Source organism: Semicossyphus pulcher, unplaced genomic scaffold (assembly GCF_022749685.1).
Source record: "Semicossyphus pulcher isolate SPU_LCO1_2020_fin unplaced genomic scaffold, fSemPul1.0.p SCAF_7, whole genome shotgun sequence".
Lineage (NCBI taxonomy): Eukaryota > Metazoa > Chordata > Actinopteri > Labriformes > Labridae > Semicossyphus > Semicossyphus pulcher.
This window is the reverse complement of record NW_027211748.1, coordinates 7,714,106-7,730,826: the sequence shown is the minus strand read 5'-3', so window position 1 is coordinate 7,730,826 and position 16,721 is coordinate 7,714,106. Positions and strand designations below refer to the sequence as shown.

General features: G+C 43.0%; 2 protein-coding genes across 3 annotated transcripts in view; both read right to left on the bottom strand.

Moving 5' to 3' along the window:
* Positions 1–11,354, bottom strand: part of pik3r2 (phosphoinositide-3-kinase, regulatory subunit 2 (beta)) — a 37,599-nt gene extending 26,245 nt beyond the window's left edge. The window contains exons 1-2 of the mRNA XM_069684350.1: positions 11,136–11,354; positions 1,177–2,068 (exon numbers count right to left, since the gene is read on the bottom strand). Of these exons, the coding sequence (XP_069540451.1) occupies positions 1,177–1,495 (319 nt within the window). The 5' untranslated portion in view covers positions 1,496–2,068; positions 11,136–11,354. The remainder of the gene's footprint in view (positions 1–1,176; positions 2,069–11,135) is intronic.
* A 1,132-nt stretch (positions 11,355–12,486) lies between these two features.
* The window catches only part of mast3a (microtubule associated serine/threonine kinase 3a), a 31,189-nt gene continuing 26,954 nt past the window's right edge, over positions 12,487–16,721 (bottom strand). For both annotated transcript variants that reach the window (XM_069684349.1, XM_069684348.1), the window contains 4 exons: positions 16,500–16,622; positions 16,184–16,320; positions 15,821–16,005; positions 12,487–15,678 (listed from right to left, as the gene is read on the bottom strand). In XM_069684349.1, coding sequence (XP_069540450.1) covers positions 14,813–15,678; positions 15,821–16,005; positions 16,184–16,320; positions 16,500–16,622 — 1,311 coding nt within the window. In that variant the 3' untranslated portion in view covers positions 12,487–14,812. The remainder of the gene's footprint in view (positions 15,679–15,820; positions 16,006–16,183; positions 16,321–16,499; positions 16,623–16,721) is intronic.

Here is a 16,721-nt window from a genome sequence, read left to right as displayed (position 1 = left end):
TTGGACGCTGCTGCAGCCCAAAGCAGACTCGTACCATTATGAATAAATATCAGGCGTGCCTATTTTCCCAAAGTCACGGGAGAAAAGAGGTGTGAAAGCACAGCGCGCTTATCTCTGACTTCGCGTTCCCTGAATGTGAAATAACTCTAGTTTTGTACTAAATACAAACAGAGCTGTTAAACGTGAGACCTTCTCCGAGTATGAGGCGCTCAAGTGTCTAAAAGATATCTAACTTGAGACAGCTGAAAACAGCATTTGTGTCCCTCCCACCTGTGCGATCCTTGTTTGAGTCGGGTCAATAACAAGTCACAGTGAAGGAGAGGCGTTTTTGTGCAGATAAGCCCAGATGCAGTTTGGATGCCGAAGACACATGTTAATGTTGGGTGTAAAGGGGACCACACAGACGGACAGAATCAATGCCAGACCTGTACAGGAGAGTCCAGTAAGTAGACGGATTAGCCCTTTATTATTCAGCAGAGAGAGTTTGGTTAGCTGTGCTTCCAAAGAGGTGAGGCTTATGACGTGTTTTAAGTATAGATTAAAGGGTCAGCTCGAGGTCACTGCCAAATGTGAGAGCGCTATCAAAACTCCCGAGGAGGCTGACCAGAGACACACCGACGACACAAACAGCTGATTGGAAATTTGTGCGATTTTGTATCATAGCATTTGTCGACAGTCCGGTCCTGTTTGTTAAACTGTGTCAGGAAAATAAACTTTTTTTTGTCTTGATTGCAAAAAAAAACAGAAACCTGAAAGATCTACAGTGTAAATTCACGCTTAACTGTTATAACTGTTATATTACTCCTCTGTTATAAAGTGTTTACTTTCTGCATAAGTGGAGCTCACTATATGGAATAAAATGTTGGTGTGTTTGTACGGACAACTTTTCAATTCTAAGTTTAAACTAAGCAGAAAAAAATTGAAGGACAAGGTAAAAGAAATGGCTTTTTTAAACTCACAAATTATATTTGTAAAAACAAAAAGCCTTTACAGACTTGCAAATCAACTTCCTTCTGAGCAGGTCTTTATATAAATGTGTTTATGAATGAAATCGCCACAATATTTTACATGTCAACTCGAAATTGTTCGAACAAGCATATTCTCTTATTATTCTCTACAATAAGTGCAGCAACAGCGCCATGTGACAGAGTTTAGTGTTAAAGAGAAGGGCCTTACCTTGAGACCCGTCTGGTGTTGGAGCAGCCGGAAGAGGTCGCTGGGACCTGGGTTGGCTGGACGGGAGCACCATCTTCACGGGGCCCACGTACTTGACGTACGTCCCCGGGAAGTCTCCCCTCTGTTTGGTGCGCTCGTTGTACCCGAGGAGCCAGCCGAGGTGTTGGGGCTGCTCCTCACAGCCCTCCTCGTAGTTCTCCATGGACAGCAGAGACGCCTTGCTGACTGTCAGAAGGTCCCCAGGCAGCAGATCCAAGTCCTCTTCCTGGTCCTTGGTTAAAACGTAGAGGGCAAGATACTGAAAACCTTCTGCCGCCATTTTGTCAGGGAGGCAAGAATCAAAATGGCCACCGAATAGAGGATTAAGTCGTGCAGCTGGAGTCCCGCTGCAACAGCAAGGTTCTGCTAAACAGGGATCCTCCGCAGAAACCAAAAAAGCTGCTGAGTCACTAAACTCTGGTGTTGGTGTTGTTTGATGGCGGTCGGGGGGAGGGTGAGGGGAGGCCGGGGAGTCACCCGAAGCTTAGAAGCATTTTTAAAAGTCGATATGGTAGCGTTCTGCTGCGGTAATGTCTGTGGCGGCAGCGGTTTCAGACCTGACCGGTGTTGGTGGACTGGTGCACTTTCCTCAGCTTGATACCCCGGTTGAGCCAGATGATGGAGCAGAGGGAGAGCGTGGGCAACATGCTCTTTCAAGCAGCACAAACCTGCTGGCTGGGTGCTGCTGGAGCCGCCTGGTGAAAGATTTTGCCAGTCGAGGGCCCTGTGTCGTTGGCTCTCCGCCGTTAAAAGAAGCGGTCTGATTGGACGACGAGCGGCAGAGTGGGAAGGTCCTTAATCCTCGTCGGTTCTCTCAGGCTCCCACAAAATCCGGACAGAGATTACGACCGACCTGCATGACATAAAAACCCAAAAAAGGGAGAAAAGGGGAGAAAAAGATTTGACGTTAGTCTGAAAAACGAAAAATACAATCTTAAAAATAGGAAATAATCTCCAATAAATGTCTCTTCTAGTAAATAAATAAAGCGCTTCATTGAGTATGTATGCGAAGCTTAAAGCGGTGCATGAAAATGGCGAACTGCGGCAGCTCCATGCATTTGTGCAGTCTTCGGTTAGGACGGAGAGATCGGATGATGCTGCTGCGTCATGACCAACATCAGACTAAGTCCCTGGACAGGAGCCTCCATTCCCTCCACATTCACACTCTCACAGCTTTAACTGACGCATCACACTTTCCACAGGAACAAGAAGTTTCACTGTGAAATAAACGTCCCTTCCAACTCAACACAACATCACGTGCGATTAGCAGCATCGAAAGAAAATCATGCAAAATGGCGAAGAAACGTTTTTTCGCAGATCGTGCATGCAAAGGAAAGTAGGACCTGCATCACGGCCGTAGGGCAACCAGGATGTTCTGAAACATGCAGAAACCTTTGCAACAGCTTCCTCTTGATGGAAGAGAGAAAAAGGCAGCTGTGTGTTGCCTCAGAAATATTTTTGGCTTCGTTCTGTCAAAATAGCCAAATCATACTGTAACAAGTCCACCCCCAGAAGAGAATATCGAACGGGCGGTCAACTGAGCAACAAAAGTCTGGTTCAAAATCAGAAAATACAACTTCAAATCATCAAATGTTTAATGGCATAATATCACACTCCTTCTGGTCAACTGTTAAACAATATCGATATACAGAGCAAAAAGGTCAGCCAGGGACCTGGAACAAATAATCTCTGATAAAGACGACTGCAAGGCCCAATAAAATGCCTGCAAAAGTGGGCAATAATCATCGTATAAAAGCGACATAAGAGATTCAAAAGGGCTGATTCAGTCGAGTTAAATAAATCTATTTGAACGCTATTTGAAATACCCTAAATTAAGGGGCTGAAAACACTACATTATATTCACAACCTAATATGTAAGAATCACGTATCTCTTTCGGACGTTTGAGATTTGGACGTCGCAAAATAAAAATGCTACAAAGTTGAAATTCACAATGGTAACGTTACAGAGATCAGACTGAGAGCGATGAGGAGAGAGAGATTAGGGTTTTCCAGATTAAGTACGACATCTGTGGTTTGTAGACCAACCAAGGACGATGGTCCTGTGAACCTCTCTGGACGGGATGAAAGGATGCCAGAGAGGAGATGGAGCAGGTAGAGAGGGAGGGTGAGAGGGACGGGAAGCTGGATGGAAGTTTTGGTCTTGAATGCCAGGAGCTATTTGGGGCAATTTCCCAAAACGTCCAAATCCACATAACCAAAGGCCTGGTTTGCGAGGCCCGATGTTGTGCAATCGTTTTTATAAACGTTCCTGAATGGACAAGGAATTGAGTGATGCATTGCATACGCTTAAATAAAACAAGGTGAGAGCTTAAAAAATAAACCGAAAACGTCCGCAAACGTTTGCATCTTTGAATGCCAAAGTGCATGCTTTCGAAATCTTAGTCTAGATTATGCTCTGTCCTCACACGACATTCGAAAAGCGAACGCACATTCCCTGCAAACCTTCGTGAGTAGGAATATCCTCCTTATAAATAAAAGGTTTTAATAGTTATGGTGATAACAGGATGCAGCAGAGTGCAACACTCACCCCACTTTTGGTTCAGAGAGAAGCCGGACAGGCTCAGCCAGACTCTCGGTCCAACATCCTTCGAGTCGAGAAGCAAGAGGTGCCAGGCTAGACACGTGGCACTGGCATACCCAACCACAGCCCGCAATCCTCACACCACCATAACCCCCCCCCCCAACCCTAAACCCCCCTCCCTCCTCTCTCCACCTGCTCTACCCCCCCCCCAACTCCAAACACACACAGAGTGTTGCCTCCAACTGACAACCCCCCCATCTTCGGCCAGCGAAAAAAGTCCAGTCGATTTCCCAGTTGCCGTGTTTTGTTTATAGTCAGAGCGCTGCCGCAGAAAAGAGGTGAAAACTAGACCAAGTGACAGAAAAAGCAGAGCGAAGAGAGCGCTCTCATGCTGTAATCCTTTTTTATTATTTAGTTCCAGAGCAGAAAAAGTCGTGCGAGGTGAGAGAGGAGTCATCTCTGTTTCAGTCCTGGTCTGATAGTGTTGTAGTAGCTCACAGTTGAGGGCAGCAGCAGCAGCAGAAGCAGCTGTTAGGCTCAGCGTCACTGGATCCATTTCCTTTTTTTAAGACTTTTTATTCAGTCAGAGAAGAGAGCGACAGAAAGCAGTGAAAGAACAGAGTGAGACTGAGAGACGGAGCACTTTGCTATCAGCAGAGTCCACACGGCTGAGGGAGACCACAGGAAAATAATTAATGAATAGGCAGCAAGTAACTCACTGTTGCTAGAGAGAGGGAAAGCTAATCCCGCACTCTGATTGGCTGCTGCCCGGGCCATGTGCTCAGCAGTCACCAGAGAAGCCGGGCAAATCAAGGAAACGTTCTAATATTAGAAAATGTATCCAGGCAGTGATCAAACATCTGACCCAAACAACTCCACCTTCTCACACACACTTGACTTTGTGCATGTTTGCAGGCCGGATGATTGCTCATCGTGTTTGATGAAATGATGATTTAAAGCAAATGAAACTGCCACAGGACGATGATGAAGAGCAAAACATGGAAAAACTGAAGGCAGCTCGTGATTGGAGAGGATTTCATGAGTCACGCTGGAGTCGTGCAATGGGATGAGAGGAGAGGATTTTTGTTTTTCTGAGTTGACAGGGAGATAAATGTGATGATTATATGAAGAGAAAGAAGGGAAAATATATCCTTGCCTTTATATAACCGGAATACTGTGAGAAAAGTGCAGGTTTTCTAGTTAAGTAATACAATATCTGGCAATAAGAACATAACAGAGGCATCATAAGGCTATATTCTTCTTATTTCTTATTTTTGTATCTATGTCACAGATATTTTCTTTAACTGCGCGGGGCGCGCGAGACCTAGATTGAACTCAAAATGCCATCTAAACGTCCCTCTGCTGTCGTCAGATGACTCCTGATGTGTTTAGTCAGCCAGTGGAGCTCTGACCTGTTCATTATACACCAGCATGCATAATGTAAAATGGCAAATAAGCTATTCAGAGCATCACTAACACAGCTGAGTGATACAAGAGCTCCCGACATCGGTACAAACATATATGATTATGTGTTTTTTATCACACATGATTTTAACTGTTCGTGAAGAGGGAGTTGAATCACACATATAATAACAGAACTAATTAATTTGCTGATTGGCAGAAAAATAATCAGCAACTTTTTTCTTTTCTCCGATTAATCATTTTTTTAAAGCAAGAATGCCAAATGTTCACTGAGGGCCGTCCTAACATTGTTGCTTTATTCTGTTTTGGACTTTGGACTGTCTGAGGACAATTTTCTGATGAATTACTGGTAGATAAATTGACTTTGAAACAATTCAGCCAGACATGATTTACTGAACCTACAGACTTCATGTTACAACATATAAAGATGTCTCTTTGCTGATCCAGCTAATTTAAAAAACCCTCTCAGATAACGATAAATCATTAGGGATGCAAAAATTAACACCAAAGATATTCAAGGGAAACCACAGGAGACAGGAAATCTCTGATGACTTATTTTCTGATTATATACTGCCATAGTCATGTAGACCAATTCAAGTATTTTATAATATCATAGCCTGTCTGGCCTTTTTGAAGCAAATACTGACGCCAACTTATAGCATCATTTTAAAAACAGATGACATTAAAAAAAAATTACAAATCCTGATTAGGTTCCTTTTGACTGCTTTTCGACTTTGTTACAGACAAATGAGCTCTGAAAGTGCTCTCCTGTGGACAAACTAATACCTCTTTCCCACCAAAATTAGTGCGTTGACGCAGTTTTTTCAGACCCGGGAAGACCCGCTTATAGATGCTGATTGTCTCTGTTCCCATTGCCAGTGAAGTATACTCCTGTCGGTCTCTTTTGTGCTGCGTCACCGTCTGACGTCACCAACGCGCCTGAGACAGGGTTAGTAAACAGTGAAGATGTTACGGTGGTTTAGGTCTTTATTGTATCTATCACTCATTCAATCTGTTTATCAAACTTGGCGCAGACAAATTTGTTACCATGTTTGAGCGCTGCTCGGACGGAGACGGGAGGAATTTGTAGCTGAGATGACGAGGAGTCGCAGAAGTCACCGATGGATAGCATCGCACCGTAGAGAGGGCAGAGATTAGCGCGTCGACACAGGTTTTGTGTTCCCATCAATGCCGATCGGAGCCGAGGCGATAATTACCTGGGTCTACTGCAGAGTCATTTGACCCGGGTCTGAATGCTGATTGTTACCTCTCCCATTAAGCAAAAAAGCCGAGCGTTAGCAAGTTTTTTGACCAGTGGGAGAGCAGCTTATGTAGCACTGATGGAAGCCTCTTGTAAGCAGGTTTCTGTACTGCTGCCACAAAAAAGAACAATCATCATAGCGAGGAGTTCTGATGATTCGTGTTGGCTTAGTGTAAATGCTTCTTTAAATAATGGATACGCCAGTTTAGCTCAGTTGGTAGAGCAGGCGCCACATGTAGTTCTGCCTCAGCGCCGTGACGAAGCTCCGTCCTCATGCCACCTTTGTCATTCCACATTGGCTCACGCAACGCCGGCATTAAGCCGCCCCAGTGTGTGTTTTTACATAGCATTCTGGCGTTGCGAAAGCAAAACGGGCGCGAGGTGTAAACAAACAGCGCATGCTTCAAATTCACACACGGCGCTGTTCCACCCTGCTGGCTCTGCTGTTTCGCCTATGTTAATACCTCCGATGTCGGCTCAGAGGTGGAACGACTCCGCCCCACCGCTCGGCCTCCGTGCGTTCTACATAGAAGACGGAACGTAACAGAGGCGTAATAATCCCGCCTTGAAATGGCAGTGTAAAAAGGGCTTAAGGCCTTGACGCCTTGACGCCTCGGCCGCGGGTTTGACTTCGATTTGCGGCCCTTTTGGTGCATGTCATACCCTTTCCCACTTCCCCATTCCTGTCAATTTTCAGCTGTCCTATCCAATAAAGGCATAAAAAGGCAAAAAAAAATATCTTTAGAAAAAGAAAAAGAAGTTGTCAGCAGGATAAAAGAAGAAGAAGAAGAAGACAGCGGTGAAAAGAAGTTAAAGGATGCTCCAGACACTTTCAAATCCAAAGTCCTAATATGTTTTTACAGTTGTTCTATAGTTGAATTCAATATACAGACTGAAAACATGTACATTGTTTCATCTCAGTTTGTGTCAAATTCTGTGAAACTGACACCAAATTGGAGTGAATAAAAACATTAATCCTGCACTGTTAATCAGATATCGTGATGTATCTTGTTATGATTATCGCAGAACCGCTGTATCGTGATATTACCGCTATCATGTACCACATATCATGTATCGCATCGTGAGTAACCCTGCGATTCACACCACTAGCGGTGAAGCAGCACATCTCATTAGGTAGCTCAACAGAACATTAGCCTTGCTTGTTTACACTGAACCAAACAACCAAACATTATACTATGTAAATTTGTGTGTACATTTGAAGACAATCCTGAAGCTAATGCGTCGTATAACATATGTTCAAAATAGGGATGCACGATATTGGATTTTTTGCCGATATCCGATATGCCGATATTTTACAACTCATTTAGCCGATTACCGATACCGATACCGATATTTTTTTCCCGCACACCTAATTGCAGAGATCATCAACTCTCTTCTGTGTTGGAATTAGCTTACAGTATAATGGTGATACTCTTATCACATTTGTTACAGCGGTCGGGGTGACGGGTCTTGAGATGGTTAATCAAGTTTGTAGTGTTGAAAGACTTTGCCTTGGCTCCTCCTCGCATCACCGAAGCTGAGCAGTCATTGCAAATAGCAGTTTTGCTTTCTATTTCGGACACTTTGAAAAACTTCCACACCACGGACATTTTGGCTTCTAACTGTCACATGCTGCAGGTAGACACACGTGACGTCATCACGCTCCGCCGCGCCGCACCGCGCCGCGCAGGTCTTCTTCGCGCCGGGGACATTGTGCCGAGGTCGGGCATTTAATCAAGTATGCAGCAGCCCATTATTTTATCGGTTAATTATATCGGCAGATATCGGTGTGTTGGCCGGTATCCGATAGTTCATTTTTAAGCCGATATCGGCCGAAACCGATAACGTGCCGATAATATCGTGCATCCCTAGTTCAAAATAGCTTTCTAAATGGTGGGTGAACTGAGTTGGTTTTGCCAGCAGTTCACAGTGTGCAGACACAGCATAGTTGCTGTGCATCGTATACAACAAGACTGATTCATGCTAGCAGCAACGGCCTCACACATAAGATAACATCAAAACATCACAACCCTGTCTCCACCTGTTGGCATGACCGATTTGGCTCTGTTAAGACCTACGTTGCCCTTCCAATTATTTTTATGTATACAGAACGGTAACGCAGAGTGAACACTGAACATTTCAACCGTATGTTTAAAATTTTGAAGGGAAACCTGTCATCAATCAGTTGTGTGTGATTTTTTTTTCAAAAACTATGGTTATGGGTTAAAGATGGTGGCCTTAAATGGATAAAATTGCACGTTGACACACTGCTGTATGTCTCAGAGACAGTTTACGTATTTTATCCATCAAAAAATGAAAAAGCTTTCTAAATGATATTAACTGAGAGAAATAAATGCCCTGCTCAATACTCAGACATTTATGTGGACACGCAGTTATTGCTTTAAAGTCTGTGTATGTAATCGTCCCTGCTGGTGAGGATCTGACTACAGAGTCACCACGCATGCAGCCTGGCCTCGGGCCATCTGTCCACATGGAAGTGAAAATCTACTGCGCCACAGGGAGGACAGGCCAACAACACAGCAGCTTGTGACGACTTTATTTTTCAGCCTAAAATGGGGGCTGAGACACATTATGATTTAAGTTACGATCACCTGAATTCTGTCCGTCCTTAATGACGCTGAAAAGCTCAAATCGCAAAATAGAAACATCTGCTACGAAGATTATGTAGCACTGAGACGGCACTGTTCTGAAAGTCAAGTCGACCACAAGGCTCTACAGTTAGAGGGGACTCGCTGTATTTATCAGAAGATTTAAGATACAGGCAATTCAACACATTAGCTTTTAAAATGCTACCTTAAGTCCATGTGTCCATGAGGTTATACTTAACGTTTTTGGCTGCAGATACAACAGAAAATCTGATAAATCACAGGCTTTTTTGCTGCGTAGTTCACGTGTAGTGAGAAGTTAGTAGGCCTCAAACTTTTTCCTTTCACCCAACAGACTGTATTTCTCTTAGTTATCAAAACAAATAACTATTTACCCTAACAAGACACATTTAAATGCATAAAACTGCACTCTAACCTCGCCATTATTAACTCATAAATATCCAGGGAACATTCATGTAACACACACCATTAACAAAGATAATCAAATTCTAATACCACTGTGTCACTGCGAGATTTATAGACAACCAGTTATACGGGGTTAGTGATGAAGTCATTCAAATTAAGTGGCACCTACATCAAATCACTTATAATTACCGGGTGCATTTGTCTGGCTTTTCGTCTGTCACTTGACACTGATAGTATAAAAATGTTTTATGGTCTGAATAATATTCCTGGATCGCAGGAATAAGCAGAGGGAAAACAGCTGTTACCTGTCAGCAACTGGTCACATTCAGGACAAGATGTTTCCAAAAAGTGGATGAAAACTAGATTTGTACCCAGCAGAGTCCAAAAAATCCTAATTTATCTCACTAAAAAGATAAGAAGTCATTCTTTTGTTGACGTTCAGATGTTTTTCTTGGGTCCCAGCTCAGAGTCTGCAGCATGTTAGTGAGCTACACTAGAAATGTCCTTAAAGTCGTATTCTGTTGCTATTTTAATCAAATAACACCGTTTTAGTTTAACTGGGTCCTCCAGCTGGAGGACGTATAACAGAAATAACCACAGCTGTGCTGCTGTTTGGTGGAACTTGAATTTAAATTACGTTTAATTCCCCTCTGAGAAGTAGCACTTCGCATTTTGAGACGATCCACTATTTTACGAAGCTTTAACCAAAATGAGCCCTGCAAGTCCTTTTTTAGCATTTTAAGGACATTTAGATGAAGAAAGAAGTCTTTGCCACAAGTCATGCTTCTCAATGATAAAGCAGTGTAATAAAGGATTGACATTTGGTTGCATAATGCTCGATTCAGTATAATTACAAGAGAGAGAGAGGAGGTTGGTGGTGGGGTGGGGGTCTCCACACAGTTGAGTGGCTTGTCTTATTATGCAAGCGGCACAATTTTCATTAACTCCTTGATTCATGCTTAAACCAGGGATGTAACAAACACACATAGACACACACATCATGTCAGGGCTTCAGCTCTGTAGGCCTCAACGCTGTATGGCCTCTTGCGGTCTGCAGTCAATGTAAAGGCACTATTATAGTGTAACATACGTTATACACACTGAGCACACTGCAAAGTTAGCTGTGTACAAGTCCGACAGGACAACTTTTTAAATAGTATTAACTTAAAAATCATTTGAGTTTGAGCATTTAGTTTAAAAACGGAAAACTATAAACATAGAGGTTTAAATTCTGCATACATTTACGACTTTTAGAGCTAACACAGTAACTAGTTTGGAAGTATTTTTTTTTTACCATAACCTCAGGGCATAACAGGAATAACAAAAAACTCAAAGATAACAACATAATTCAACTCCAAAAAGTCATAAAAATAAATGTTAACGTTACAGCAACTTAACGGGCTCAGCATTACACGTCAACTGTCGACAAGCGCGAGCACCGAGCAACGTGCTGCAAAAATATAAGTTGCATTTAGTCGCAATGTGTACAGCGCGAAATAATAATGTTAACACGAAAGAAATCTTGTGTTGAAACTTTAAAAAGCAGAGTACAAGTCAACAGCGTGAAGTTGCGTGCGCTGAGCACACTTGCAGCCTCCATTTTCCAGTACAGTGGCTGCTGCCTTGCTGTACTGGAAATGTGCAATAACTTGGAAAAACTCACCCGCGGATATTTCTTGACTCTTCTCACTTTTTGGCTGCGGCGCTTTAACACTTCAAAGTGTCCGACAGAGTCCGTGTGGTGCCTTTTCTTCGGACGAAAGCTTCTCGAGGTGCATTAAACTTCTAGCAAACCCTGTGCTCACTTATTGCTTCGCCTTCTTTCTCTCGCTCTTTCTTTCTTTTCCCGTTCATGACTCCCTGCTCCCCTACACAGCCATTTTCCAGCTCAGCACGGCGCAGGGAAGGGAGAGTGCGTGGGAACTAATATGAAGAGCGCGGAAAGTAACGAAGCCGAGCGGAAAAGCCCGAGCGATTAGTGAGGGGTCACCGAATGGCCTCGGCCCAAAGTGGAAATTTGAAGCTGACCATTTTAAGCTGTTAGGAGGCTACATACCCCCCTTAAAACCGTTGCCTTCATGTTTCCCCTTATTAAAAAAAGTTCTTGTTCATACAAAAATCCCTATTTCATCTCACGTTGAATTACATAGAGAGGTCTTCTCATATTGAGTACTGGTACTTTTTTATTACCATTATTTTAATTTTCTAAAACCTTTTAACATTTAGTTAATCTGGGACAGGTTTAGATTAAAAACTGTTGAAGAGTTTACTGTGAAGGACAAAAGCTGGATTCTATCAGTGTAGTGTTTCTAATATATTTCTAAAGATAAATGAAAGCAACAACTTTTAGAAAGACATCTGGTCTATCATATGAGTTGGATTTGAATTTAGATGCTGAATGGGAGGAATTGGTTTTTTTAAAGGGCCAGAAAAATAGGAAGAGCCAAGGGGCCAAACATTATTAATTGCCTTTGTCAAAAGTCTTGGTCAGACCTGTAAAGCCAGGAATATGTTAACAAAGCACATTTTAAATCTGGAAGCATATTATTTTAATGAGCACAATGTTGCATTTAATGCCTTTTTTATTCTAAATACCCTCCTAAATCTCCTCTGCTTGAACTGCCTGGGTTAAAACTTTTTCATAAACTAAGAAAAGTTTGGGTTGAGGTCATTAAAAGGTCTGTTTTGGCCGACATTTAAATAGGTCTGATGTATGGATTATGATTGCTGGATGTTTTGCGGTTTACACAAAAAAACCCCACTACTATGCCTTATGTTATTTTGGCCATTCAATTTTTATAAATAAATAAATAAATAAATAAAGCATTAAAACTTTTTTACTCCTTATTTTTTTGCATGGCACACATCAATCGTAAAGTTCAATTACTAGAAAGAGAAATCATAATTTTAGTATTCATATGTGCTCATTTATTGTGTAATATTTGACCATCACTATAAAAACATTATTATATGTAAATATCGGTGTATGATGGACAAATGACAAGTACACACACTTTGTATTCCTGGACTTTGTAGTCCCCTTGCAATTCATTTATTTCAAGCACTGTTAAGACAATAAAAAAAACAGACATATCACACCGGTCTGCATCACATACCCACATGGTAGGAGTTTCACAAAGGCCAGTTTGTCATCTGGGGAGCAACAACTTTTTACACACACACAAACACACACATACACACATACAAACACACTGACACAAGTGTGTGAAATATGGAGAATGACATTAGAGCACCTGTGTAAAGACATGGAGTTTATCACACACACACATACACACACTGGCAACGGAAGAGAAGTTGTAATGATGTATTTTAGTGAGCGATGCCAACCTCCACTTAATGATGTCCTGATTTAAAATAGTACTAATATGGTTTGGTGTGGGTAAAAACGTCAGCTCCTAAGAACATAATGTGATGTATATTGCATCAGAAATTCAGTGATGATCAAACACAGACGCACAGTTCTTTCCCCGTAAAGTAACCTCTAACTTGAACCCCCTACAATCTATACTCACTTTTCAAGGCTTATGTGCTTAACTTCCATTATAAATTCCCACGTTAATGACTAGACTCTACAAATTAGACTAACAAATTAATCTGAAATAAGAGAAACAGGCATTTTTTGGTTGCAGATCCAAAGTTTGTGAATGAAAACAAACACAGTTGGAAAATACAAATACCACATCTCCTTACTCATTCAAAAGCTCAAATCAGTGATTTTAAAAAAAGAATTCAAGAGAGTTTCAAGAGCTTAAAAAATATGAAATACTAAAATACATCTTCAAATTGTGGGAATATTATAAAGGGATGTAAAGCATTCACAACTCTCCGAGGCTGATCACATCATGGGATCAACACCCTGCCACATTACAGTGACATCACAGAAGTCCATCTACCCTCACAAGGTCACTTTCAAAACACACCACCAACAGCTGTTATAAGGTCCACCATTATCATACAATATACATCAACAGCATAGGTTATTATTAGTACTGCAACACGACTGTTTCATATCAAAATGTACAAAAAGAAATCACCTCTACTCATTCCTTCATCCGCTCAGGGCCTCGGGTTCAATCCTCTGTCATTCACTTTGTTTCAGAATAATTTAACACAGCCAGGAAGAGTCCACACACATTTTTGCACTAAAATGTAAACATTCATTCATAACACACATTTTCAAAAAAACAGCCATGGGAGCCAGTTTCGTCGGTTGCATCCTGTACAATATTTGAATCCCGCAGAGAAGGAGATCGTCCTGAAATATAAATGTGCTCTAACTGTCACACGGCTACTACGACTTGTGCAAACACTTCAGCTAAAGACTAGATTAGTTAGGAGCTGGACGGAGGCTTGATTCAACAAGGTATTAGAGGACAGAGACGACAGCCTGGTTTTAAAAGGTAGTCACAGAGCTTTATCTACACACCTGTACACTGACCAGGTAGGGAGTGATACCACTGCTAGAGGAGTGTCAGCACTTATTTTTTTTCTTTACAAGACAGACAGCAAGTGGAAGTAGAGCCCATGCATGCATGAAGCTTCTTATGTACAACTACAGTACCTCTTTTTTTAATGGTTAAACCATGCTTTGGCACCACAGCTAGGCTCACAAGTATTAAGATGTTGATATTTTTGTCCTTTAAAAATGTTTATACAAGGTCTGTGTTCACATTTCTTCCGAGAGGCAGCACAGAACATCTTTTGCAGGACAAACACTGTTTAGTTCGTTCCAAAGATCCAACCTGAACACGAAACAACACCCAGATTAACACAGGCATTGAGGTATAAAAAAAATGGTACGTTATCGACTGATGTTACCTGCCCTCTTTCTGCACCTACACCATTAAAACCACGCTCAGAAGTCTCTACTTGGCTTTTTTTTTATGTGCAATTCCTGCACGAAGAACAGCTGAAGCATCCGAGGCATTTTCAGCAACCAAAAAAAAACATGATGAGCATAAAAAGTCATAAATAAGTTTCTTCATTTTAAACCAAAAAAATATTTACAAAATACATCAGTTACAGGTGCCACAGTGATTTGAGAACCAAGAGAGAAAACAAGCAACCAGGAAGTAATCATGGTTTGGCAGTCAGTATTCTGTTAACAGTGTTGCAGGATGCATATATAACATCAATGTTACTTTGCTCTTCCGTCTTCACAGAGTTGCTTGTGATGATTTGAGTCTTGGTCACAGTTTTCTGGACACACATGCAAGGCCTTCAAATGTCAGTACAGTAGCAGGTCAAAGACTTCTTAACCTTCATTCTCATTCTTAGCGAGACTCTTCGTTGACCTTTAACCCTTGCAAAGTGGCAAGTCTAAAACCCTTCTTTGTCTTTCGACTTGGCTTTCTGCTGTGTCGTTGTACCCTGTGATCCTCTCCCCTCCTTCAGGCTGGACTCTGTCTGGGCCGAGTTGATCCAGGATGCCTTGAATCCCTTTGGCTGCGTGACAGGAAGCGTCGGGCTCGGCGTCGCTTCCCTTTCCTCCAAATCGTCGAAGCTCACTTCCTGCACGGCCTCCTGTTTCTTGAAGGAGTCCCGTCGCTCAGACAGAGCCAGCTTCCTCATCACCACCACCTCTTTGGAGTGGTGGTTGCTGCTGCGGTGTTGTGGCGAGACGGAGGAGCGGTGGTGCTCGATGCCTCCGCTGGCCGTGTCATGGTGGCCTCTCTGTCCTCCGATGTACAGCCCCTGGCGGCCGTGCTCACCGACGCACACAAACCCAGTGGCGGTGTCCCCATCCATGTCCTCAAGCCCCTCCCCCTCTGACAGAGGCACCTCCATGGTGTGGCGGCGTGTGCTGTATGCCTTCCTATCTCCATGGTAACCTCCTGTCATCTTGTCTCCTGTCAGCTTCTCTGCTGACTGGACCCTCTTTAGGAGCGGTGAGCGTGGCGGTTCAGCGCTGCGGGGACGCACAGAGTGGCGGGCGATAGTGGGAGGGGACAAAGTCTTGCCATGGAAACCTTGCAGGGACTTGGTGTGACTGGGGAGGCAGGATGGGGAGCACTGGGGAGAGAGGGGCTGAGGAGGTGGGATGCAGGCCAGCGGAGAGGGAGGGATGCTGCTGGTGGACTTGCAGCGACCAGCTTTGGTGTAGCGACCCAATACATGCAGGGAACTGGGACGGGCTTGAGGTACAGGTGAGTTAGGGGAGCTGGAGCAAGGAGAGGAACTGGAATCTGACAGAAAGAGAATAGGAAAAAAAAGGTAAACAATAATAGTCATTTTTTTCCCCACAAGGAATAATATAAAGGTGTGTTACACATAGATATCAACTGCTTCATATTTGGGATGTAAGCAGGACATGGCAGACTGACTCACCTCCGGAGTGGTCAGGAGCAGGAGAGCGACAGGGCGTGGAGGGCCCAGGGGAGAGGCTCTGCGTGGGGGAGCCGGAGAGGCTGTCACTTGATGACTGGTGGAAACCTGAAGAGAAGCTACGACTGCTCTGCATAGGCGGAGGAGGCGTATGCTTCGTAAGCTTCTTCAAGATGCTACGTCGCCGGCTGCACAAGAAGAAGGTGGTGTCAATTGTGTTTTGTCTATAATATTGTTCATGCTTTACCTGTTACATACTTTCATTAAAGTCATGATTTAGTCAGATGAGTCAAACAATAAGTTTCCCAAATATCAAACAGTGATGCTGCATTAATGCTGGTATGACTTCATTCTCCCCTCATGTACCTTTCCTGTCCGTCCTTCCTCTTGCTCTTCTTGCTGCGCCGGGCCATCTTGGACTTGTAGCTCACCTTTCTGGCAGGGCCCACCTTGATAGACGTGTTCTCCAGTGCAGTAGTCTGCAGGGTCACCCTGTTGCCACTCTGTTTAAAACAAGGAGACCGAATGCCTTAACATAGAGGTTCATTTTAAGGCTCTGTTAGGTTACACATTTACATTTATACTCTGTAATTGAAACAGATTATCTTTAATGCGACTATAATTTAAAAAATACAATGTGCATTTCTTAAAATGTATTTAAAAGATGTCTTCGAAGATGTACCTTGAGCAGGAGCTCCACCACCTCAGTGTGCACAAGTCCCTGGACCGACTCCCCGTTGACGTGAGTGATGAGGTCACCAGCCCTCAATCCTGCCTCGTGTGCTGGACTGCCTTCTTCCACACACTGTGGACACAAAACACACAGAACCTAAGATCAAAATTACTGCTCAAGCAGCCATTTAATCAGCTGTTACTATGACTTACCTTGTTTTACCTGTGCAAT